The sequence below is a fragment of the Garra rufa genome, chromosome 8 (genome assembly GCF_049309525.1).
Source record: "Garra rufa chromosome 8, GarRuf1.0, whole genome shotgun sequence".
Taxonomy (NCBI): domain Eukaryota; kingdom Metazoa; phylum Chordata; class Actinopteri; order Cypriniformes; family Cyprinidae; genus Garra; species Garra rufa.
The window spans coordinates 8345873-8371103 of record NC_133368.1 but is presented as its reverse complement, the minus strand read 5'-3'; the positions used below and the strand labels follow the sequence as shown (position 1 = coordinate 8371103).

General features: G+C 44.4%; 1 protein-coding gene across 1 annotated transcript in view; it reads right to left on the bottom strand.

The window, feature by feature from the left end:
- Positions 1–25231, bottom strand: part of cckbrb (cholecystokinin B receptor b) — a 55151-nt gene that overhangs the window by 8899 nt on the left and 21021 nt on the right. The window contains exon 2 of the mRNA XM_073846268.1: positions 11226–11474. Coding sequence (XP_073702369.1) covers positions 11226–11474 — 249 coding nt within the window. The remainder of the gene's footprint in view (positions 1–11225; positions 11475–25231) is intronic.

The following is a 25231-nucleotide window of genomic DNA, read 5'->3' as shown; positions in this document are numbered from 1 at the left end:
GGATGTCCCGAGTGGAGAGCCAAATCTTGTCTCCAGGGGCATAGACCGGGGCCGGAATCCTTCTCCTATCGGCTACTGATTTGTATCTGCGGACTGCCCTCTGAAGATGGTGGTGAGCTTCATCCCAGACTCTCTCGCTCTCCCGGAACCAGTAATCCACTGCGGGCACCTCAGATGGTTCACCATTCCAGGGAAATAGCGGGGGTTGGAATCCGAGGATGCACTGGAATGGTGTGAGGCCGGTGGTAGCTTGCCGCAGTGAATTTTGGGCGTATTCCGCCCAGCCCAGAAACTGGTTCCAGGAGTTCTGGTGAGCGTGACAGAAGGTCCTGAGGAACCGCCCCACTTCCTGGATCTTCCTCTCCGTCTGGCCGTTGGTCTGCGGATGGTAGCCAGAGGAGAGGCTGACGGCCACACCTAGGAGCTTGAAGAACGCTTTCCAAACCCTTGAGATGAATTGGGGTCCCCTGTCAGATACAATGTCTTCGGGGATGCCGAAATACCGGAAGACATGATTGAATAGAAGCTCCGCAGTCTCGAATGCCGTAGGAAGACCCTTCAAGGGCAGCAACCTGCAAAATTTGGAGAAGCGGTCCACGATGACGAAGACACAGGTGTTCCCGTCTGATGGTGGTAAATCCGTCATGAAGTCCACTCCTAGGTGTGACCAGGGGCGGTTAGGAATGGGCAAGGGATGGAGTTTCCCGGTGGGCAGGTGTCTGGGACTTTTTGATGTAGCACACTCCTTGCAGCCTCGGACGTACCTCCTCACATCCCTTGCCATGTCCGGCCACCAGAAGCGTTCGGATAGCAACGAGAGAGTGTCGTTGGCCCCCGGATGTCCAGTGCCCGGAGAGGTATGGGTGGAGTGAATGAGATCTACCTGTTGGATCCTGGGGATGTACTGACGATCTGGGGGACAGCCCGGCGGAGGTCGGGGATCAGGAGTGGCGACGGCTGGAGGAGCTGCCCATTCTATGGGGCTGACGACGATGTCCTCGGGTAGAATAGTGGAGGTTATTTCATGGGTGTCTTGGGAATCATGTAACCGGGACAGGGCATCAGCTCGGACGTTTTTCGGACCAGGACGATAGGAAATGGAGAACTGGAATCTGGAAAAGAACAAGGACCATCTTGCTTGGCGAGGACAGAGTCGTTTTGCTGCACGGAGGTATTGGAGATTTTTATGATCTGTTATGACCTGGAATGGGTGGTTAGCACCCTCCAACCAGTGTCGCCACTCCTCCAAGGCGAGTTTGATGGCCAGGAGTTCCCGGTTCCCGGTTCCCGGTTCCCGATGTCATAGTTCCTCTCCGCTGGGCTGAGCTTCCAGGAGAAGTAGGCACATGGATGGAGTTTTTTAGGTGTTCCGTGATACTGCGATAGGACCGCTCCAACTCCAGATGTGGAGGCGTCCACCTCCACTATGAACGGGAGATCGGGGTCTGGATGTGTGAGGAGAGGTGCGTTGGTGAAGGCTGATTTAAGGGATTGGAAGGCTGCGGCGGCTTCGGGAGACCAGATGAGGGTTTTGGGTTTCCCTTTGAGGAGTGGTGATGATACTATACCCTTGAATGAACCGACGGTAAAAGTTTGCAAACCCGATGAATCTTTGGAGTTCTTTAATGGAAGTTGGGGTTGGCCAGTTGGTTACCGCGGATACCTTCCCCTCGTCCATGCGGACCCCTTGCCGATCAATGATGTAACCGAGGAACTGAACTGAGCTGAGATGAAAGGAGCATTTTTCGGCTTTAAGGAAGAGTTGATGTTGCCTGAGCTTGTGGAGGACCTCCGCAACGTGGTGACGGTGTTCTGTCTCACTCCGGGAGTAGATCAGGATATCGTCGATGTACATGATCACGAAGCGATGGAGAAACTCCCGGAGGACTTCATGGATGAGGTTTTGGAATACGGAGGGGGCGTTGACCAATCCGTACGGCATCACCAGGTACTCGTAGTGGCCAGTAGGAGTCACAAAAGCTGTCTTCCATTCGTCCCCCTCACGTATTCTCACCAGGTTGTAAGCGCTGCGGAGGTCCAGCTTAGTGAAGATGGTGGCAGTACGGAGTTGTTCAAGGGCCGCAGGGACGAGAGGAAGGGGATATTAGAAGGGTATGGTGCTTTGGTTGAGGGTCCGATAGTCAATACAGGGCCGGAGCCCTCCATCCTTTTTGGCCACGAAGAAAAAACTGGACGCGGCAGGTGATGTAGAATGACGAATGTAGCCCAGACTGAGAGCCTCCTGGATATACTCCTCCATGGCCTTGGTCTCCGGAAGCGACAACGGGTAGATCTTACCTCTGGGCAAGGGAGCATTGGGAATCAGGTCAATCGCACAGTCCCATGGCCGATGAGGTAGCTGGGAAGCTCTCTTGGGGCAGAAGATGTCTTGGAATGCAGAGTAGATATCAGGGATTCTAGTCGATCGTTTCTCCATGGGACTTTCAATGGAAGTTACATAGACAGGAACAGGTCGTGGAATGGGACGAGGAAGATCCGGGAAACACTCTGAAGAACATTTGCTTCCCCATCGCATCACTTCGCCGGAGCCCCAAGAGATGATGGGATCATGCTTCACCAGCCACAGGCGCCCTAGTATGATGTCCATATGAGCACCCTCCAGAACCAGCAGCTGAATGTTCTCCTTGTCAAGTCAAGTCGCCTTTATTTATATAGCGCTTGTAACAATACAGATTGTGTCAAAGCAACTGCACAGTATTTAAACAGAACAATAGTGTGTAAGTAACGCATTATTGAAGATAATCAATTTTCAGTTAAAGGCAGTTCATCAATGAATTCAGTGATATCATCGTCAGTTCAGTTCAAATAGTATACGATATCGCTGGAAAATGCCCCCAACTAAGCAAGCCAGAGGCGACAGCGACAAGGAACCAAAACTCCACAGGTGACAGAAATGGAGAAAAAAACCTTGGAAGAAACCAGGCTCAGTCGGGGGACCAGTTCTCCTCTGGCCAGACGAAACCAGCAGTTTGTACCAATGTCCAATTGTTGAGAACTCATCAGGTTCCTGTGGTGTAGGCTATCTAGGTTGGCGAGGTCTTCATTGATGATCGGTCTCTGGAGCTCATCTGGTTGACATCCATGGCTTGTGAAGTACTCCGACTTGAAGTTGGATGGGTTCGCACTTGCGTTGGATACGTGGTCGTACTGAGAAGGCGTTGGTTATGGGTTGAATCTGGTAGACGTTGGCCGAAGCCTTGGTGTTGAGCTGGAGCTGACGACAGAGGGCCCCCGAGATGAAATTTCCTGCTGACCCGGAGTCGATAAGCGCGGGTACTGAAACAGAAGAATGAGGTGTGGTTAACTGCACATAGATAGTGAGGGGGTTCATACTTTCTTCATCCGACCGGATGACACTCACTGCAGCTCTAATAGGACGGAGTGGACAGTTTAGTCGAACATGTCCACCGGCTCCACAGTACAAGCAGAGACCCCGGGCCAGCCTCCTCTGTCGTTCAGCTGCGGATAGTCTACCAGACTCGAGAATCATGGGTTCTGGTTCTGGAGGGTTGGCGGGTGCAGATGGAGGGAGGAGTGCAGTATTCTTGGCATCAGAATGGGATTGGTAGGATTTCATCCGGTCAGAACATCTGAGTGATTGCTGAATGAATCTTTCAAGGTTGCATGGTGAAAATCAGTGAGCATTGCAACAAAAATCCACTGCACTCCTCCGCCCCGCCAGAGTAGGGTGCCGGTCGAGCCATGGGACTGGAAATTCCGGTAGTCGAAGAAGTGCTCGGTGGTGCGGAAGGTGTAGTGGGATGAGACACTGATAATACCTTCCTCAGAGAATCCACCAACTCTTGGAATGGATCGTGTGCACTCATGCTGTTAACTGTATTTGGTCCGGGCTTCTGTTAGGGAAGCAGACGGACAACAGGGTAAGTAATGGTAAGAGTGTTTATTTCAAAACAGCAGTGCGAGTTACGTGGTTCCGGATGGTGGATCAGGTAAGTAATAGAGTTCACAGAATGGATAAATCGTAGACGTGGACCGTGGATGACTAATGGATCTTTTCCTTTGCAGGAACGACGGGAGGCGAACATCAAACGCCACTCTTGAAGTGGCAAAGGACCAGGAGACTTATGGCACACACACACACCCTTTGATGACTTGGACAGGCTTACGGCTCGTCGCCTCTGACAACTGGATCTGGACAGAGATGGGAAAAGACGTGACACAGGTAAGTGGCAACAGGTAAGTATGAGAGTAGCTTTCGCTGAGAGTAGCTTTCGCTTGAGTCCGCTTCGTAGCAACGAGCCCGGACAATGAGTGGAGTGTGTGGTGTGTTTATGTAGCTACGTGGGTGATTAGGTGCAGGTGAGACTTGTTAGAATTCCGGTGATTGTGATCGTTGCATGATGGGTGTGGAAGAACCTGGCCAATCCGTGACATTTACTGAATATCAACTATATTCAGTTATTCTAATTCTAACTTGCATATAGTAAAATGTTCCTATAGATTCCATTTTTTACTGAAAAGTTTCTGCCACGCCCTGTCCTGATTGCCAGTGTGATGGACCCTCCTCTAATGTCAGAGCGGGCTGCAGGCATACCAATAGAGCCGACGCTCTCAAGCCAAGCAAGCCACATAGAGCCGACGCTCCCAAGCCAAGCAAGCCACGCAGAGCCGACGCTCCCGAGCCAAGCAAGCCACGCAAAACTGACGCTCCCAAGCCTCACACCTTCCACTGCACTACCTGTGATGGCCATTTTAAGTGTGTGGGCTGCACACTGCATTCCAGAGGCCTCGTCTGTCCATGAGTCTGTCCACAAGTCTGCTCCAGAGGCCTCATCTGTCCATGCTCTACCTGCTTCGCCATGGCTTCCTGCTCTACCTGCCACGCCAAGGCTTCCTGCTCTACCTGCTCCGCCATGGCTTCCTGCTCTGCCTGCACCGCCAAGGCTTCCTGCTCTGCCGGCCCCATCAAGGCTTTCTGCTCTGCCGGCCCCGCCCTGGCTTCCAATGCTCCACAGTCTGCCATTGCTCCATGACGTAGGTCCTTCAGAGCTTCACTGTCTACCATTGCTCCACGGTCCAGGTCCTCCATTGTTCCACTGTCTGCCACTGCTTCATGGCCCAGGTCCTCCAAGTTTCCACTGTCTGCCACAGCTCCATGGCCCAGGTCCTCCAGTGCTCCACTGTCTGCCTCTGCTCCAAGGTCCAGGCCCTGACTTTGAACCTGTTCCCTTGCATGGACCTGTCCCACCATCCCACCCCCTGTTTTGCCTCTGTTTCCCCACCCTCCTGGACTATTGTTTGAGCGCCGGGAGTATTGTTTTGCCTATGCGGACTCTACCAAGCGTTTCTCCTGTTTCATTGCCCTGTTTTGTTATTTTTCACGGTTTGATTTATTATCATAGTTTTGCCATTGTTTTTGATCTGTTTCACTGCCATAGTTTTTGCCTTGTTTCATTGCCTTGTTTATTTGTTACTTTTTGGACTGCCCTCTCTGGTTTTTGGACTCTGCCTGTGTTTACTGGATTACGCTTTTGTCTTGCCCTGGATATTACTGTTTGCTGGTGATTGACCCTGCCTGTCTTGACTACGATCTGCAATAAAGCTCGCATTTGGATCTTCAACGCTTCCCAGAGTCCTCATTACACATGATTATTTTCAGAAATCATTCTAATATGCTGATTTGCTGTTCAAGAAACATTTATTGTTGTTATTATAATTATTATTATTATTATTAGTAGTAGTAGTAGTAGTAGTAGTAGTAGTATTAGTATCAATATTTAAAACAGTACATTTTTTCAGGATGATAAAGACAAAATATTTCTATTTCAGATAAATGGAGCTCTTCTAAACTTTCTATTCATCAAAGAAATCTGAAAAAAAATATATACTCAGGTGTTTTTGACATAATAATAATAATAATAATAATAATAATAATAATAAATGTTTTTTTAAGCAGCAAATCAGAGTATTAGAATGATTTCTAAAGGATTGTGTGACTGGAGTAATGATGCTAAAATTCAGCTTTTAAATCACAGGAATAAATTACATTTTAAAATATATTCAAATAGAAAACAGATATTTTAAATAGTAAAAATATTTCAGAATTGTACTGTTTTTACTGTACTTTGGATCAAACAAATGCAGGCTTGGCGAGCAGAAAAGACTTCTTTAAAAAACATTTAAAAAATCTGACTGTTCAAAAACTTTTGGCTGGTAGTGTATTTGATAAAGAAATTGGCATATTTGCAAATTTGCATTTTCTTGTAAAAATGGGTTATCCACCATGTTTTCTGATTCAGTTGCTCTTATCGCTTATGTATTCACTGCACATCTGTATTCCCCCCCCCAACCCCCCCCCCCCCCCAAATCTTGAAATCTGAAGCCTTACAAAACTGAAAGTGACAAAATCCTTAATATGTTCTTTCTAAAAATACAAAGCTTAGTGAAAAACATTACAAACTGCTATTCTTGTTGGCGGGCGCTGTAAAGCGAGATTTCTGACAGCAGCTCATGTTTGAGGAATTACTGGCCCGATGGCCCGAGAGCTTTGATCTGATCTCACCCTCCGCACCAAAGCTCATAGCAAGGAAATGTTCTTTGCCTTACAAATCCCCTTCCTTCTCTGCCCGCTCGAAAAACAAACAGTGGGAGGGAGGTTGTGGTTGGCACAGCATGTTGGATGTGCTGCCCTGTCGCACTCCGACACTGTGTGGGCCGCGGGCAACTCGCACACACTCAAGCAAATAAGATCTGCTCTCTTGTGAACTGTGTCATCTCCAGGGCCTCCACCAGACAGTCAACATAATGCAGGAGAAAAACATCCTTTAGAAACTCTATCTGATCACCCGTGTATGCAAGAAAAAAAAAAAAAGAACATGACAGTGCAATTGTTTTCAGGCCACCGTACCTGAATCATTCCTTGTGTCTGTGAATTTCATGCAAATGCGAAACAATATGGTCCACTGCTGTCCGGAACAGAGCTGTCTTTTGATTTTACGCCCCTTGAAGCCATTCGTGAGCAGCCCTTGTGTGTCAGATCTGACCTTGACATTGTATTGGCTGTTTCTGGATGAGCCTTGGCTTTCATTTTGGGAGGCAGTGATCCATGAAACAGTTTAGATCAAACTGGATGCATTCACATATGTAACCCTGGACCACAAAACCAGTCATAAGGTTAAATTTGACAAAACTTAGATTTATACATCATATGAAAGCTCAATAAATAAGCTTTCTATTGATGTATGGTTTGTTAGGATCGGACAATATTTGACTGATATACATCTATTTGAAATCAGAAATCTGAGGATGCAAAAAAATCAAAAAGACTGAGAAAATCACCTTTAAAGTTGTCCAAATTAGGTTCTTAACAATGCATATTACAAATCAAAAATTACATGTTGATATGTTTACAGTAGGAATTTTACAAAAAATCTTCATGGAACATGAACTTTACTTCATTTCTCAATGATTTTTGGCATAAAAGAAAAATCAAAAATTTTGACCCATGCAATGTATGTTTGGCTATTGCTACAAACAAACCCCAGTGACTTAAGACTGGTTTTGTGGTCCAGGGTCACATATGTCTCTATCAGTGGACAATTTCTCAAAGCGAGAGTCAGTGCCAAAATCTGACATCCTGGCAACTGTATTACAAATGAACAGTAGTCTCAATAGTGTAATAAATGCACTGTTCATTGTTCGTTCATGTTAGTTAATACATTAACTAATGTTAACAAATGTCACCTTATTATAAAGTGCCAAATTTTACCAAATGCTTTCATGCATGCCATTAAAACAGAATCAATTATAATCAGAATCAATACAAAGCTAAAAAGCAGCTCTAATAAGGAAAAGACAATATAATAATTCTTGAGCTCAGGTCAGTTCAGATCAATAACTGTGTGAAGTTCATTTTAGTAGTTTAGTAGTTCTACAAAAGGCAGCAATGTCGTTTTTCAGTTTGAGTCAGGTCAATGTTGATTCAATACCAGTGTCGATTTGCAAGATGTGATTCATCTGTACAGAAGACAACAGTACCATCATCCACCTTAATTCAGTTCAAATTTAGTTTTCATCCAATAGTGTCAGTCAATGCGGTCATATTGATTATCAATTACTGAAAGTTAAGTGTCTTTCAGACCCGAGCAAAGTAAGCCAAGGGACAATACTGATCAATTTCATTTTAAGTTTGTAAAATAAAAGTTACTTAATACAATTGTTGGCATTGGGCAGAGAATTTCCATTTTCCAAAATGTTTTGCATGAGATTAGATGAGGAGAGTAAATATTGAAATTTAAGTGTTCTATTAGATTTATTCAATAAGCAATTTACTCTGTAAATATCAATCCAATGCATCTTATTTTCTTATTTTCTAATGCCAACACCATGCGTTATATGTAGTTCAAACATTACATTTAGCACATTAGTGTGTACTATGCCTAGCTAGTTGTAAACTGCAATGTTTTTCCCCTTTTCCTAAAGATTTGCTTTTAAGCATTTCATTTTATTGGGTTCACAGTGCCTTGCGAAAATATTAATTTGTTCATGTTTTATGTTGCTGCCTTATGTTAAACTGTTAAATTACAAAAATATTTTTTCCCACATCTACAGAATCTACACTTCATACACCAAAGCAAAAACAGAATTGTCACAACTTCATCACTTTATTAAAAATAAAACACTGAAATAAGTACATTGCATAAGTATTCACACTCCTCAGTACTTATTTGAAGCACCTTTACAGTCTTTTTGAGTATGATGCAATAAGATTTGAACATCAAAATTTGGCAATTATCTGCAATTCTTCTCCCTACCTCTTCACCTCTCAAGCTCTGTTAGGGGTCTAGCAGACATTTTTAAGGTTTCTCCAGAAATGTTTGATTTGGTTCAAGTCCAGGCTCTGGCTGGGCCACTCAAAGACATTCACAGAGTTGTCTATAAGCCACTCTTGCTGTTGTTTCAAACTTCTTCCATTAAGGGTAACAGAGACTACAATGAACCTTCAATGAAGCAGATTTTTATTCTGAACTCTTTCCTAGATGTGTGGCTTGATGCAATTCTGTCTCTGAGCCCTACAGGCAGTTTTTTTTTTTTTTTTTTTTTACCTCAGGGCATGGTTTTTGCTCTGATATGCATTTTCAGCTGCTAGAGCTTTTATTAAGATGTGTGTGCCTTTCCAAATCATACACATTCAATTGAAATTGCTACAGGTTAATTTCACTTGAAGCGTAGCATCATCTACAAACAATATAAATGCTCCGGAGCTAAAATTGAACTGTCCGAGATAAGGGTATGAATACTTATGCAATAGAATCATTTAAGCTTTTTTATTTGTAATACATTTGCAAAGATGTTAAAAACCTGTTTTTGCTTTGCCATTATGGTGTAATGAGTGTAGAATGATGTGGTAAAAGTGGTAAAAGTCAAATTTAACATACAACAGCAACGTAACAAAATGTGGGGAAAAATAATTAAGGGGTGAATACATTCGCACTGGCACTGTACTTCAGTTTACATGGTAATTTCTAATTGATTTCCCCCATAGAAACCACTGTCCACAACTGAATGAAAGAGGACATGAACAGAGAAATCAAAATTGATCACTGTATAAGAGGTCATTGTACTATAAAAACACACGGTAAGTTTCAGAACTTAAAACTTTCTCATCAGTCTAAAAACAGCTTATATTGAAGCCACTCTGCCAAAACGAAAGGTTATTATGTAATAGTGCAGCTAAACCCCACCTCCACAGAAGAAGATCAACGCCTGCTTCTACATCACTGCCTGTTTAGCCCCGCCCACCGATTTGCACATGTAGTTTAAATAATGAGAGGCGAACGCAGGTCTATGCAGAAACCAAACGATAAAGATGGCACTGTTCAGTGCCAAGTTGTGGAAAAACACTGCCTTCCTTCTAAACTCAACATTAGGAACGAGTGGATAAACACTATTTTTATGAAGTTACAGACTGCGTCAGTAATATCTTGGTTCTTTGTTCACTTCCTTTTACAGCGGATTTGTTTACAAATATGCCACAATTCAACGCAGGATTTTCAGAAGAATTAAAAGTAAAAGACGATGCTATTGCGACTATATTGGATCTGACAGTAATGTCGCAGCACACAAGATGAGTAACTGTTTTCATTACATGATCACTATTGTTTTGTTTGTTATTACAGATTGTTTACTGCGTATTTACACATCCATCTATAAAGGATGTAGGCTGTTAAACATACACACGTGTTAGCTAATCATAGCAGTAGGCATTTACTTCACTTTTACTTGGCGTAAAAATCTTCATAACATTATAAATGGACCTTAGAGAAAAGTACAAAATAAAAAACAAAGGCCGTTCATGACCCCTTTAAGTTATTTAAGTTTAAGTTTTTTTGGTAATGGAAAAACATGTCTAAATGTCTAAAATAATAATCCAAGCAATAATTCTTCATCCCTGGGTCTAAACAGCATCAGCCCATCACTGAGATCCAGACACTGGAATCATCTGTTAAAAAGTGTTCTTTACTACACTGTGCTTTTTACTACCTGGTTTTATTGCCTTTCTCCGTTATTAGATCATCATATGATGAATTACTGCTGCCACGAGAGAGAGAGAAGAAATATTGAAACATCTGTGTTTACACAGAAAAGAATGACTTCATTTAAATATTAAAGGTACAGTACTATTTCAATGCTGACTACACATACATTTTTCAAAGATTTAAAGCATAATGTTCTGCAGATCTAGGCAATAGCACTTGAAGCTTGTGCTTGTGAAGATGGTCAGTAAACACATTCGGTAACACTTTACAATAAGGTGTCATTTGTTAACATTAGTTAATGTATTAACTATCATTAACAAACAATGAACAATACATTTATCACACTGTTTATTAATATTTGTTAATATTAGTTCATAAAACACAGTTGTTTATTGCTTGTTCGTGTTAGTTCACAACCCATTAACTAATGTTAACAAACACAACTTGACTTGATTTTAACAGTAAATGCTAAATAGATGAACAAAAGCTGTAGAAGTATTGTTCATTCTTAGTTAATGTTAACTAATGTAGTTAACTAATGCTAACAAACCTTATGGTAAAGTTTTAACACAGATTCATCCTGGGTGTCATATGCCAACAGTATATTCAGTGCAAAGAAGCTGTTCTGTTCTTTGTGATTTTGCGGGCTACATTGATGATAATATGCCTCATTTAAGGTTAGAAGAAATAAAAAGTCCATCTTACCCATAAGATAGGCCACGATCTTGCACATGGCAGCTCCAAAGATGAAATCCTCCAGCAGGTTGGGAATAAGAGTGAAGGGCATGCAGAAAACAGCCATCATGAGATCGCTAATGGCCAGGGAGAGCAGGAATGAGTTGGTCACCGTCCGCATTCGCTTATTCACCACCAAAACCACAATGATGAGCAGGTTACCAAACACACTCAGCAGGAATATGAGAGAGTATAGCAGTATGCGCAGTGAATCCATTTCTGAAAGACAAAGATCAAATAACAGATTGACATTTCAAGAGCTTTTAAAAGTACAAAATGTAAACAGCACTTATCTCCACAAAGTCTAGTGCATTTCAATAATTTAGAATGTCGTGAAAAAGTTCATTTATTTCAGTAATTCAACTCAAATTGTGAAACTTTGGTTCTTTTAATTGTGATGATTTGGCTCACATTTAATAAAACCCACCAATTCACTCACCATCTCAACAAATTAGAATACTTAATAAAACCAATAAAAAAACATTTTTAGGGAATTGTTGGCCTTCTGGAAAGTATGTTCATTTACTGTAAAAGTACTCTATACTTGGTAGGGGCTCCTTTTGCTTTAATTACTGCCTTAATTCGGTGTGGCATGGAGGTGATCAGTCTGTGGCACTGATGAGGTGGTGTGGAAGCCCAGGTTTCTTTTACAGTGGGCTTCAGCTCATCTGCATTTTTTGGTCTCTTGTTACTCATTTTCGTCTTGACAATACCTCATAGATTCTCTATGGGGTTCAGGTCTGGTGAGTTTGCTGGCCAGTCCAGCACACCAACACTATGGTCATTTAACAAACTTTTGGTGCGTTTGGCAGTGTGGGCAGGTGCCAAATCCTGCTGGAAAATGAAATAAGCATCTTTAAAAGCAGGTCAGCAAAAGGAAGCATGAAGTGCTCTAAATTTTTTTGGTAAATGGGTGCAGTGTTTTTCAAAAAACACAGCGGACCAACACCAGCAGATGACATTGCGCAGCAAATCATCACAGACTGTGGAAACGTAACACCGGACTTCAAGCAACTTGGGTTATGAGCTTCTCCACCCTTCCTCCAGACTCTAGGACCTTGGTTTCCAAATACAAAACTTGCTCTCATCTGAAAAGTCGACTTTGGACCACTGGGCAACAGTCCATTTCTTCTTCTCCTTAGCCCAGGTAAGATGCCTCTGACATTGTCTGTGGTTCAGGAGTGGCTTAACAAGAGGAATGCGACAACTGTAGCCAAATTCCTTGACATGTCTGTGTGTGGTGGCTCTTGATGCCTTGACCCCAGCCTCAGTCCATTCCTTGTGAAGTTCACCCAAATTCTTGAATCGATTTTGCTTGACAAGCATCTCAAAGCTACGGTTCTCTCGGTTGGTTGTGCATCTTTTTCTTCCACAATTTTTCCTTCCACTCAACTTTCTGTTAACATGCTTGGATATAGCACTCTGTGAACAGCCAGCTTCTTTGGCAATGAATGTTTGTGGCTTACCCTCCTTGTGAAGGATGTCAATGATTGTCTTCTGAACAACTGTCAGATCAGCAGTCTTCCCCATGATTGTGTAGCCTAGAATTACTGAAATAAACGAACTTTTCCACGACAATCTAATTGACTGAGATGTACCTGTATTAGCAAGTAATCTGACATTCTATTAGAAAGATCTAACTGATTGGAAGATTTGACTATGATTTCGTATGTAAGGCTTTACAGGGTTAAAGGGATAGTTCACCAAAATATGCAAATTCTGTCATTAATTACTCACCCTCATGTCGTTCCAAACCACTAAGACCTTTGTTCATCTTCAGAAACAAATCAAGATATTTTTGATGAAATTCAAGAGCTTTCTGACCCTGAATATACAGCAACACAACTAAAACGTTTAAACAACCAAGAAAGGTAGTAAAGACATCGTTAAAATAGTCCATGTGACATCAGTGGTTCAACTACAAGAATAATTTTTGTGTGCAAAGAAAACAAAAATAACAACTTTATTCAACAATTTATTCTCTTCCGTGTCAGCCGACGTGCATTCATCAGAGTACCACAGTGTCCTTACTAACATTTTGGGCCATAAAACATGTCAGTTGCACTGTTGTCTAAACAGGGTCAGAAAGCTCTCGGATTTCATCAAAAGTATCTTACTTTGTGTTCCGAAAATAAACGAAGATCTTACAGATTTGGAACGACATGAGGGTGAGTAATTAATGACATAATTTTCATTACTGGGTGAACTATCCCTTTAATAATAAGAAAACAACAACAACAACAACAACAAAAACAAGGAAACTGAGACAGCAAATGATGAGTTAAAAAACTACTGACTGTGAAGATGTGGGAGGAGGGTTTAAGAGGCATTTAACTGCTCAGTTTAAAATCACTAATCACTTTTGAATATGCCAGATCATTGCATATATATTTAATTACTGTAATGTTCAAAAGGCCTTAGTTAATGAAACTCCACACTCTCCCATGATTGCCTTTTGAGTTTATTTTTCACACAGTCAGCAATTTCCTTATGGTGAATTATATATAATTGCTAACATATGGTGATTTGTACACTTTACTTTACACACACACACACACACACTCACACACTCACACACACACATACACACATGTTGGGTTTACATGTTTTATGGGGACATTCCATAGGCGTAATGGTTTTTATACTGTACAAACCGTACTTTCTATGGCCCTACACCTACCCTACACCTAAACCTAGCCCTCACAGGAGATTGTGCACACTTTTACTTCATCAAAAAAACTCATTGTGCATGATTTATAAGCCTGTTTCCTCATGGGGACATGAGAAATGTCCCCACAAGGTCAAAATCTACTGGTATTACTATCCTTGTGGGGACATTTGGTCCCCACAACGTGATTAATACCAGGTACACACACACACACACACACACACACACACACACACACACACACACACACACACACACACACCTTAAAATGTTCCTTCTTGAAGAGAGGTAAAACATGACCAAAGAAAACAAAACACATTCAATTTAATGAATATCATTGTGACATTTTATGTAGAATGTTTAACTAACAAACAACAGGACTGGAATTCAAATTCAGTTAATAAAGCAAAATAAATGTACTGGACTGACTAAAATTTGGCTGCATGATTCCTGCCACTGCGTTTTACAACATTATAACATACATTGTTTTAGCAAGCTAATCTATAAATTTCCTATGTGCTGTCAGGTTTTACTTGCTGACTTGCTGAATATTTAGATGTGATGAGTGCCTCTAATGCAACCGCGTGCTTTTAATGGAAAAAAATCCAGCCATCATCAAATAACATCCTCAGAATATAACAGCTTACTCAAACACTTAAAGCTGTGTGGTTTTTTCAGACATGTCTGATGGATTGTGTTTTTCTATCTGATCTCTGTGGCCATAAATCAGAATTTTTACACTGGGAATCATTCTTTCTGACACAGCCCTTCACTTTGTTTAAGCAATGAGTTGGAGACTTGATATCTGTAACTGAAATGCTAATGTGTAATTGCAAAGTTGTCAGTCAGAGAGACCAACAGTGACTAATGGAGAACAACTGCAGGATTGCTGCAAAACAATATTAGACTATGACTTGTAACTCTGCAGGAATGTCATAAACTTACAATGAATTCATTTAATAGCAGCATAAATACGGAGCCCTTCGTAAACCACTTCATATTTATATTTAAAACAGAAATCTTCAAGATATTCAAATACAAAATGATACTAATCAATGCAAGTAACTTTATTCTCATTACTTTTTTATAATATAGACAGGCATTGTTGCTATAAAAAAACTCTAAAACTCTGCAGAAACTTTAAACAGATGAAATATATTTTCATACAAATGCAAACTAATACATTTATCAGAAATACACTGGTCATCTAATCAGAATTGTTATGGTTTCCACAGAGCTGACGTGGACTGGAAGTTTAATTTCCACCGAGTTTAATATAGACATGGCATTTCATACTAGACAAGATAATGCCACAAAATAAACTAATAAAAAGAAAACAGCTATTAAGACATTACTGAAATGTTATTGTGTTTTATATGACATTTCAAAATATGTATTTATACCAGAAAGTTAGGATACCAAATTTAGAATCAATCAATAAAAAATCAATGTTGACTAACTATTCTGAGTATGAGTATGTTTTCTTACAGTGGTAAATGGCCTGACAGTTGAAGTCAAAAGTTTACATACACCTTGCATAATCTATAAAATGTTAATTATTTTACCAAAATAAGAGGGATACAAAATGCATGATATGTTTTATTCAGTACTGACTTAAATAAGATATTTCATGTAAAAGACATTTACATTTATTCCACAGGAGAAAATAACAGTTGCATTTATAATAATGACCCTGTTTGAAAGTGTTTTTTTTGTTTGGTGATAGTTGTTCATGAGTCCCTTGTTTTTCCAGAATAGCTAAACCGCACGCTGTTCTTCAGGTCCCCAGTTCCCTTCCGGGAACTCGAGCCGCGTCATGGAACGCTATGGGGAACGCCATTGGCGGGCAGCACTCTGAATCATGTCTACAACCAATGAATGAGGGGGGTGACGTCACAGGCGCGGTGACGTCATCGACCAGGAAGTATAAAGCACGTGCGTTTGACGCCCGCGGCAGCTCTTTAGGAATGAAGCGAGCGCCGCAGGGTGCGGGAATTATGGTCCGAGACGCAGCGTCTCGTTCCCTCAGGGAACGAAGGTTACATACGTAACCCGAGACTCTTTGCGGAGGGGGCTTTCACCAGCGTTCCCCGCGGGTCTGGCCCCGCTTCCGTCGAGGCGGAGTGGCGGCTGCACTCGTGGGGTTCGCAGCTCGATCTGCTGGAGGGTTTGGAGACGGGTGACCCCCTATCTCCGCCCTCACTCAGCGGATCGAGCGACCTCCTCCTGGATGCGGAAGCCCGCACTGCGGTTACTTCCCCCCGGGAGGAGGCTCCAGAGTTTTTCCTCTCTTCCTCCGAGGAGGTTGAGATGGAAAGCCTGGAAGAGCCACAACCGCCACCACGGTCGCCTCACTATGAGGAGCTCGTTGAGGTGCTGACAAACGCGGTAGCCAAATTAAACATCTCCTGGCCCGCGGAAGAATATCATGAGCCGCAGAGAAGCCGATTAGATGATCGCTTCCTGCGGACCAAGTCAGCACCTCACAGACGGAGCCTGCCCTTCTTCCCCGATCTCCATAAAGAGCTAGCGAGATCGTGGGAGAAGCCGTACTCCTTCCGCTTGTTCTCCCCCGCTGAAAATTATGGTAATGTGGGGGGGGGGGGGGGGGCAGAGGGGTACGGCTATAGGACGATGCCACGGGTTGAGCAGACGCTTGCGGGCTATCTCTCACCCGGCTCGGCGTCGTCCTTAAAGGCTCCGTCCTTGCCCACCAAGCCCCTTAAAGTTACATCTGGCTTGATGGGCAAGGCTTACACGGCAGCAGGCCAAGCCGGCGCGTGCCTTCACACCATGGCACTGCTACAAGCGTACCAGGCTGACCTGCTGAAGGAGTTCAGCAGCGGCGAGGAGGTCAACATCACAGAGATGCAGAAAACTGCAGATCTCGCTCTCCGCGCCACCAAGGAGACCGCCCGCGCTGTGGAGAGGCATCTCTGGCTGACCCTGTCCGAAGTCAAAGAAAAGGACAGGGTCACGCTCCTGGACGCCCCCCTGCAACCATCTGGCCTCTTTGGTGCTTCGGTTGACACCGTTGTCGCCAGGCACCAGGAGGCCCGCAAGCAGGCGGCGGCGTTCAGGACATTCCTCCCTCGCCGCGTGTTCTCCTCTGAGGCTGCTACACGGGGGCAGCCTCAGCCGTGCACGAGCTCCTATAGAGAGGCGCAGAAACAGAGCGTTGCCGCCCGCGCTCCTCCGGCTACGCCTAGGGGACCCGGAAAGCAACGCTCTAAGTCGGGGGCTTCCAAGAAGAAGAGGCCCGACCTGAGGGTCGTCCTCCAATCTAGGAAGTCCTCGGCTAAACGGCCCTGACGGTTGTGGCTCAGGGTCGTTGAGGGCAGCCCCTCTCGAGGGGGTTTGCACCGTACCCAAGGGTGCGGGTTTCAAACCCCCTCGGGGCCCTCAGGAGATTTGTCAGCTAACCCTGCCAGTGTTACAGGGCGCGGCGATCTCCCGCGAACATCCTCTAGCTGTTCCGCCCGGAAACGTAGCGGCCCTGGAGAGTTCGCAGCCCCCGCGGGGGTCTTCAGAGGAGCTAGTTCAGGAGCTTCCTGCCAGCTCGCTGTTACAGGTCTCCGAGTTAGTTCCTCGAATAAATCCAGACACCAGTCTCGAGAGGCTGGTACCCTTAGTAAACTTTCTGGCAGCGTGGAAACTACTGCCAAACATTTCAATGTGGGTCCTGCGTACTGTAGAGAAAGGTTATGCTATTCAGTTCGGTGCCAAGCCGCCACCTTTCAGCGGGGAAGTTTCTCAGGTTCGCTTTCAGGGGCGAAGCTTACCAGTACAGAGTACTTCCTTTCGGCCTAGCTCTCTCTCCCCGAACTTTCACGAAGTGTGTGGATGCTGCGCTGGCTCCACTGCGACTCCAGGGCATCCGCATACTCAACTACATAAACGACTGGCTTATCCTAGCCAGCTCGGAACAGTTAGCGGTTCAGCATCGAGGTGTTGTTCTCGCCCACATGAAAGAGTTGGGGTTGAGACTCAACGCCAAGAAAAGTGTGCTTTCTCCACTACAAAGGACCACTTACTTAGCCCTGTAAGACCCAAATATAGAAAAAAATGAGCAAATTTTTTTTTGACCTCTCAGATATTGTTTTAGGAGGCCTCTGATGTAGGAATTAAAGATTTTTCACATTTTTTACTTTTTAGTAAGTTTTTAGGGAAATGTTGTAATATTGCAACGTTGGGCCTAGTTGTGAGCAGAATTTCTGTATTTGTACTCACTTTGCCTAAACAGGTATACAGAACATTTAAGCATTAATTTGCAGGGTTGTTCACTTTTTTTTTTTTAGCTCCAAGCAGTATATATCATAAGTAATAATCACACAACAATCATATTTTTTATGAATAAGCATTTATTAATAAAAATATTTGGAAAAAATTATTTGGTCACATTCAGTGTGGTATGAATTAAGTCTGTGTTTACTTGCAGTGATAGTCCCTAAGACAGTTCTTTTCATCTGAGAAGCACAGGCGAACATTGCACTTGCTACACAGTGTGTTTGTGTATCCATTATTGCAGTGTCTGCAGCGTCCTCTCTTTGTCTTTACTGGGAAATGTGCAATCATGTCTTTGCGTACATCCAGTGGGGGGTGGTCCGATGACCTCTTGGCTGGGGGACTCACATCTGATGAGGATGGTCTCTTCTGAGGATCCAAAGGGCTCCCTGATGTCACCGTCTTCCCTGAAGATGGTCGCCCTCTCTTGGGTGATATGTTGTGTGTGTTCACCAGGATGAGAGAGGATGCAAGTTGTGCCTGAAACTGTCTCCTGTTCAGTATCTCTTTCTTAGTCATCTTCAGAGCTTTACAGTCCCGCTTGTAAAGGAGCCAGGCGTTAATTACAGCAAGGATGATGGTGTGCCAGAAGATGTAAATGTACCAGCGGTGAGATTTCATGGGGAACTTGTACTTGGCAGCAAATGAGTCCAACAAATCCACACCCCCCATGTGTTTGTTGTAGGTACCAACAATGTAAGGCCTCTCAACATCAATGATGGTTTTAGTGGCTTTGTCCCATCGTTGAATTTTCTGCACAGGTTCAGGTCCTGCAAAAGATGACACAAGTGTGACCGCTCTGTTGTCATACCACTTGACAGCGCAGATGTTGTGGTTCCCCTCAACTCGGACATCAAAGCTTCCTCTCCCCTTTTTCTTCAAGCTCTTCTCATCTTCAAGGTTGCAGTTGGGTAGACGCACCTGTCTCGCTGTTCCCACATAATGGATTCCACGCTCAAGGAGCTTGACTACCAGTGGGACACAGGTGAAGTAGTTGTCTGCGTAGATCTTGTAGTTTTGACCCTCTGGAAGTGTGGAGGCGAGCTTCATCACAACATCACCTGACAGTCCAAGATCAGATTTCGCTTGTCGTATTCCATCTACACTCCCTTGGTACACATCAAAATCACAGAGCATGCCAGAGATTCCAGTTCTCACCCACAGTTTGAACCCCCATGGGTGTGGCTTGCCACGCATATATTGTTTAATGTTACTGAATCTCCCCTTGAAAGGAATCATCATTTCATCCACAGAGTTGTGTTCTTCAGGTATCACCTGCAGGCATCTCTCCCTAAATGAATTTAGCCATGGTCTGAGTTTCCAGAGTTTGTCCTTCTTTTCCATCTCTGACACAGTTAAATTGTTTATAAAGTGTAATGAAGTCAACAGAGATTGGAATCTGTTCCGGGACATCACATCAGAAACAGGGGTGTACCGTGTATCAGTCTCCCAATACATACGGACTCCAGACATTTGCATTAGGCCCATCTTCAGGTACATGCCAAGCATCTTCTCAATTTCCTTATTATTGGTGTTTACAGATGTTCCATTTTTTTGCAAGCTGTACTCATTTGTGTTTCTTGTCAGAGTCTCAATCATATCTTCTGTCACAAACTTTTGGAAGTACTCCAGTGGGGTGAGGAGGGAGGTGGCATCATTGGTTATTTCTGAACCAGAAAAATTAGTATTGGGACTGATAAACTCCTTTTTCAACCAGCGAAACCTGTCACGGGGCACGGTGTGTTTTTTTGGTTGGGGCTTGATGTCCACATCATCATTGGCTGGGCAGTCAATGGGTTGGTGGTTTTCTTTGTCCATTTCACCTACATCTTCATTCTCTGAGTCACTTGCATCAGTGTCATCCGAGTCCATTTCAAAATCGCTCTCTCCATTTTGGACTGCAGCAATCACATCCTGCACACTGAATAGATGACCTTTCTGCACTGGTGGCATTCTGAAACTGAAAACGTTTGGAAAAATGTAATTCAATATGTGAATAACACATATAGGTCTTATATTGTAGCAGATAAACAAAGAATATACAGGGTAGTAGACCATGTATCAAGGGTAGAGATCTAAGTTTTATCCATCAAAGTATTACCATTTCAATGCAAATTCTAATCAAAATTCCACTACATTCAAACAATACTGTCTGATTGGCCTATTATGCTCTCTACTTATCATACTAAAAGGGACACATGCATCCCCCCAGGGCACTAACAGGTTCACATTCAAGACCATTCACACCTGTCCCTAAACAATGTAACAGGCTACCACTCTGACCCAACGTTGTAGATTTACAACATAGACATAATAAGCTCTAAATCAAATTTGATTAATGTTTTCCAGAATAACTAAATATGTATATGTTCTAGACATTGTAATAAACACACAAAAAATATTTAAGGAATTTTACTTACTTAAATCTTGACAAATCCAGTCATGCAAAAAACAGGAGATCAGCTCAATGCGAAGTTTGCAGGTAGAGTAAGTTCACAACAAGATGACCAGACCTATAAACACTTTTTCTATCCAATAGCATTGTGAGGACAAACAATAGGACCCATTAAATATGTAAATGTGGTTTTGAGAAAAAAAAAACATTTGCTGACCTTTTTTTTTAATTGTTAAAAGTGATGTTGTAATTCTGCAACAGTGGGCTTTACAGGGTTAGGCGTGGTGTGGGATTTGATCTCGATGCAGGCACGTATGTCTCCTGCCCGGATCGATTCCATACTGACTGCGGTAAATGCAGTAAAGCTAGGCCAGTCACTCACTGTCAAACAGTTTCAAGTACTGTTAGGTCTTATGGCGGCCGCTTCCAACGTGATACCTTTTGGACTGCTGCACATGAGACCACTACAGTGGTGGCTCAGGACCAGGGGGTTCTCCCCGAGTCCATATTCCTGGACATCTGAATGTGGGAGCAGACGTCCTGTCGAGGCAGGGGCCGAGGCCCGGGGAATGGATGCTTCACCCAGAGGTGGTGAAGCAGATCTGGAGAGTGTTTGGCCAGACACAGGTGGACCTTTTCGCGACTCGAGAGACATCACAATGTCCCCTCTGGTACTCTCTAGTTCCTCCAGCTCCACTGGGGCTGGATGCCATGGTACAGACGTGGCCAAGGCTTCGTCTGTACGCCTTTCCCCCGATCGCTCTGCTCCCGGGAGTTCTGGAACGGGTCCGCCGGTTTCAAGTACGGTTGTTACTAGTAGCCCCGTACTGGCCGGCCCGAGTGTGGTTCTCGGACCTAATATCTCTCCTCGACGGCTCTCCATGGGAGATTCCCGTCAGGAGGGACCTCATATCTCAGGCCGGGGGCGCAATCTGCCACCCCCACCCAGAGAAGTGGAGGTTATGGGTGTGGCCCCTGAGGGGGCACAACTCATAGGAGCGGGTCTCTCAACCGAGGTTGTTGAGACCCTTCTCCAATCCAGAGCTCCCTCTACGAGGAAACTATATGGCCTTAAGTGGAACTTGTTTGTGAGATGGTGCCACGAGCACCACTTAGACCCAGTTAACTGCCCGGTCGGTACAGTCCTGGAGTTTCTACAATCTCGCCTTTCCGCAGGGCTAGCTCACTCCACCCTGAAGGTTCACGTGGCGGCTATAAGTGCCTACCACGCCCCTCTAGGTGGTCTCTCAGTGGGCCGAGATCCCTTGGTCATTCGTTTCCTCCGCGGTGCGCTCAGGTTGAGGCCTCGAGTGACACCCAGGGTTCCCACGTGGGACCTAGCTGTGGTACTAGAAGCTCTATGCAAGCCTCCATTCGAGCCCATAGAGGAGTCTACAGATCGCATACTCACTATCAAGACAGCGCTTCTGCTAGCACTCACCTCTCTCAAGAGAGTTGGGGACCTGCAGGCCCTTTCGGTGGCCCCTTCTCACTTAGAGTTTGCCCCAGGGATGGCCAAAGCCTTTCTTTACCCCAGGGTCGGGTACGTCCCGAAGGTCCCCTCCCTAGCACCACAGCCAATAACGCTACAAGCGTTCTATCCTCCTCCATTTACGGAGCCAGATCACAGGAAGCTTAACTGCATGTGCCCAGTCAGAGCTTTAGACACTTACGTCCACAGAGCTGCCACATGGCGTAGAACAGAGCAACTGTTTGTCTGTTACGGTCCCCCAAAGAGGGGGGGCCCGGCCTCAAAGCCCACTATTAGTAGATGGATCATCGATGCTATATCTACTGCTTACGAGTCCTCTGATCTCCCTTCTCCAATGGGACTCAAGGCTCACTCCACTCGAGGTCTGTCTGCCTCGAGAGCTCTGACAGCAGGTGTCCCCATCCAGGACATCTGCAATGCTGCGGGTTGGTCCTCGCCCCTGACATTCGTCAGGTACTATGAACTTGACCTCAGAGCCGCTCCAGGCTCCGCTGTGCTCTCGACCTAGAATCAGGTCTAGAGAGTCAGCCACCTCCCTAGCCAGGAGGAGACTTCTCAAGGCGCATTCTTTCTGCGGAAAGAAGAGAAGTCACTTTTCGCCAAAAACAAAAAGAGATCTGCATCCTTCAACCTTTTGTCCGTAAGAAACTAGACAAAAGCTCTTTCAGTCCCTCTTGTCCTGGCTGAATCCCCAGACAAAGGACTAAGACTCCTCGTGTGCCCGAGGGCCGAGGGGTGCCTCTTGCACTGGCTGGCGAACCAGGCAGAGGTCCACTGTTCTCGTGTGCCTGAGGGCCAAGAACCATACAGCCCTCTTGTCCGCGGAATGCTAGACAATGGCTTAATTCTCCTCGTGTTCTGGCGCAGGATGCTACCAGACCGAGTGTATTTCGGTCCCTCTGGTTTCTGGCCTTTCCCAGACCAAGGACTAAGACTCCTCGTCAGCCTGAGGGCCGAGGAGTGCCTCATGCGCTGGCTGGCTACCAGGCAGAGGCCCCTACTGTCTTCCCCGTGTGCCCGAGGGCCGGGGATTGCAGTGCCCTCTTGTCCGCGTAAGGCTAGACAATGGCTTATTCCCTCGCGTCCTGGCGTAGCTCAGGCCGAGCCTTGGATCCCTCTTGTTCTGGCTGAACCCCCAGACAAAGGATCACCCTCTCCTCGTGTGCCTGCGGGCCGAGGAGCCTCTTGAGGTCAAGTTCACTGTCCTTGTGGGTCTACGGACCGAGGACTACCTACACCATCTGTCCGCCGAGTGCTAGACAGTGGTCATTCGGTCCCTCTTGTTCTGGCTAACTCCCAGACAAAGGACTAAGACTCTGTGTGTGCCTGAGGGCCGCGGAGTACCTCTCGTTCTGGCTGGCGACCAGACAGAGGAAGACTACCATTCCTCATGTGCCCGAGGGCCGAGGACTACAGGGCCTTCTTGTCCGCGGGATGCTAGACAAAGGCTCTCTCTTTTCCACCCTGGTTGCACAGACACTGCGCAGGGCTTGGAAATTATGGGGGCGTTGGTAGTCTCGTTCCCCATAGCGTTCCATGACGCGGCTCGAGTTCCGTATGTAACCTTCGTTCCCTGAGGGAACGAGACGCCGCGTCTCGGACCATAATTCCCGCACCCTGCGGCGCTCGCTTCATTCCTAAAGAGCTGCCGCGGGCGTCAAACGCACGTGCTTTATACTTCCTGGTCGATGACGTCACCGCGCATGTGACGTCACCCCCGTCATTCATTGGTTGTAGACATGATTCAGAGTGCTGCCCGCCAATGGCGTTCCCCATAGCGTTCCATGACGCAGCGTCTCGTTCCCTCAGGGAACTAAGGTTACATACGTAACCCGAGACGATTTTTTGGTTTTTCAGCATTTTTGTGTATTTGAACCCTTTCTAACAATGACTGTATGATTTTGAGATCAGGACAACTGAGAGACTCATATGCAACTATTACAGAAGGTTCAAATGCTCACTGATGCTTCAGAAGCAAAAACTGATGCATTAAGAGCTGGGAGGTTGAAAATTTTTGAACAGAATAAAGATGTGTACACTTTTGCTTATTTTGTCTAAATATCTTTTCTTTTTTTAGTACTGTACAGAAGCTACAGAAGATACTTACATGTTTCCCAGAAGACAAAGTAAGTTAAATTTACCCTGATCTTTAAATTTCTCCTTCAGGTGTCCTCAGTGTGAAAAAATGGATCTCAAAATTATAGTCATTGTTGGAAAAGGTTCAAATACACAAAAATACTGAAAACCCAAAGAATCTGTGGGACCTGAAGGATTTTTGCTGAAGAACAGCGGGCAGTTTAACTGTTCAGGACAAACAAGGAACTACTACTGAACTACTATCACTACACAAAAAAACATTTTTTTCATCATTTAGGTAACAACACAGTATTAAGAATCAAGTGTATGTAAACTTTTGGGTCATTTTCATAAATTCAACTATTATTTTCCCTTGTAGACTATGTAAACGTCTTCATGTGAAATATCTTATTCAGGTCAGTACTAAACAAAAAATAACATGCAGTTTGTATGATCCCTCTTATTTTGGTAAAATAATTAACATTTTGCAGATTCCGCAAGGAATATGTAAACTTTTGACTTCAACTGTAACTGAACTTTCATTAAAATTCCTCTGATAATTAATACTTTTTGGTTACTGTTTTTGTTGAGGCTGAAAATCATTGGGGTCTAAAACAAAACTGGACATTTTTTTAAAAAGTCTTAAAGGTGAACTGTCCGTTTAGGTCTTAATTTGCTCCTGCTCTAATGATTTTTGACGTAGAAAAGCTCCACATTATAAACAATCCTTCCTAAGAGTATTGAATACTAAGCCTTAATTTTCAGGCCCAACTATCAGACACTGAAAAGAAGCCAATTTTTGCCAAAGTGTGGAATATTCCAGCTGCTTTCCATTACCGCCTCTGCAGAGAGCAGTCAATCTGAGCCAGCATGAGAAGGGAGGATTATGGGATGTGAACAGTCATATCCTGTTTGTGGCTTAGTCAGGCTAAAGCAATCAATCGAGGCCACGTTTGACTACAGCACGGGGTTCTGTGTGCGCTCCATTACTGATCGCCTGTAGCCACTGGTCTTAAAGGATTAGAGCTGCCAAAATGCTGCTGACATCCTCAGGACTTTGA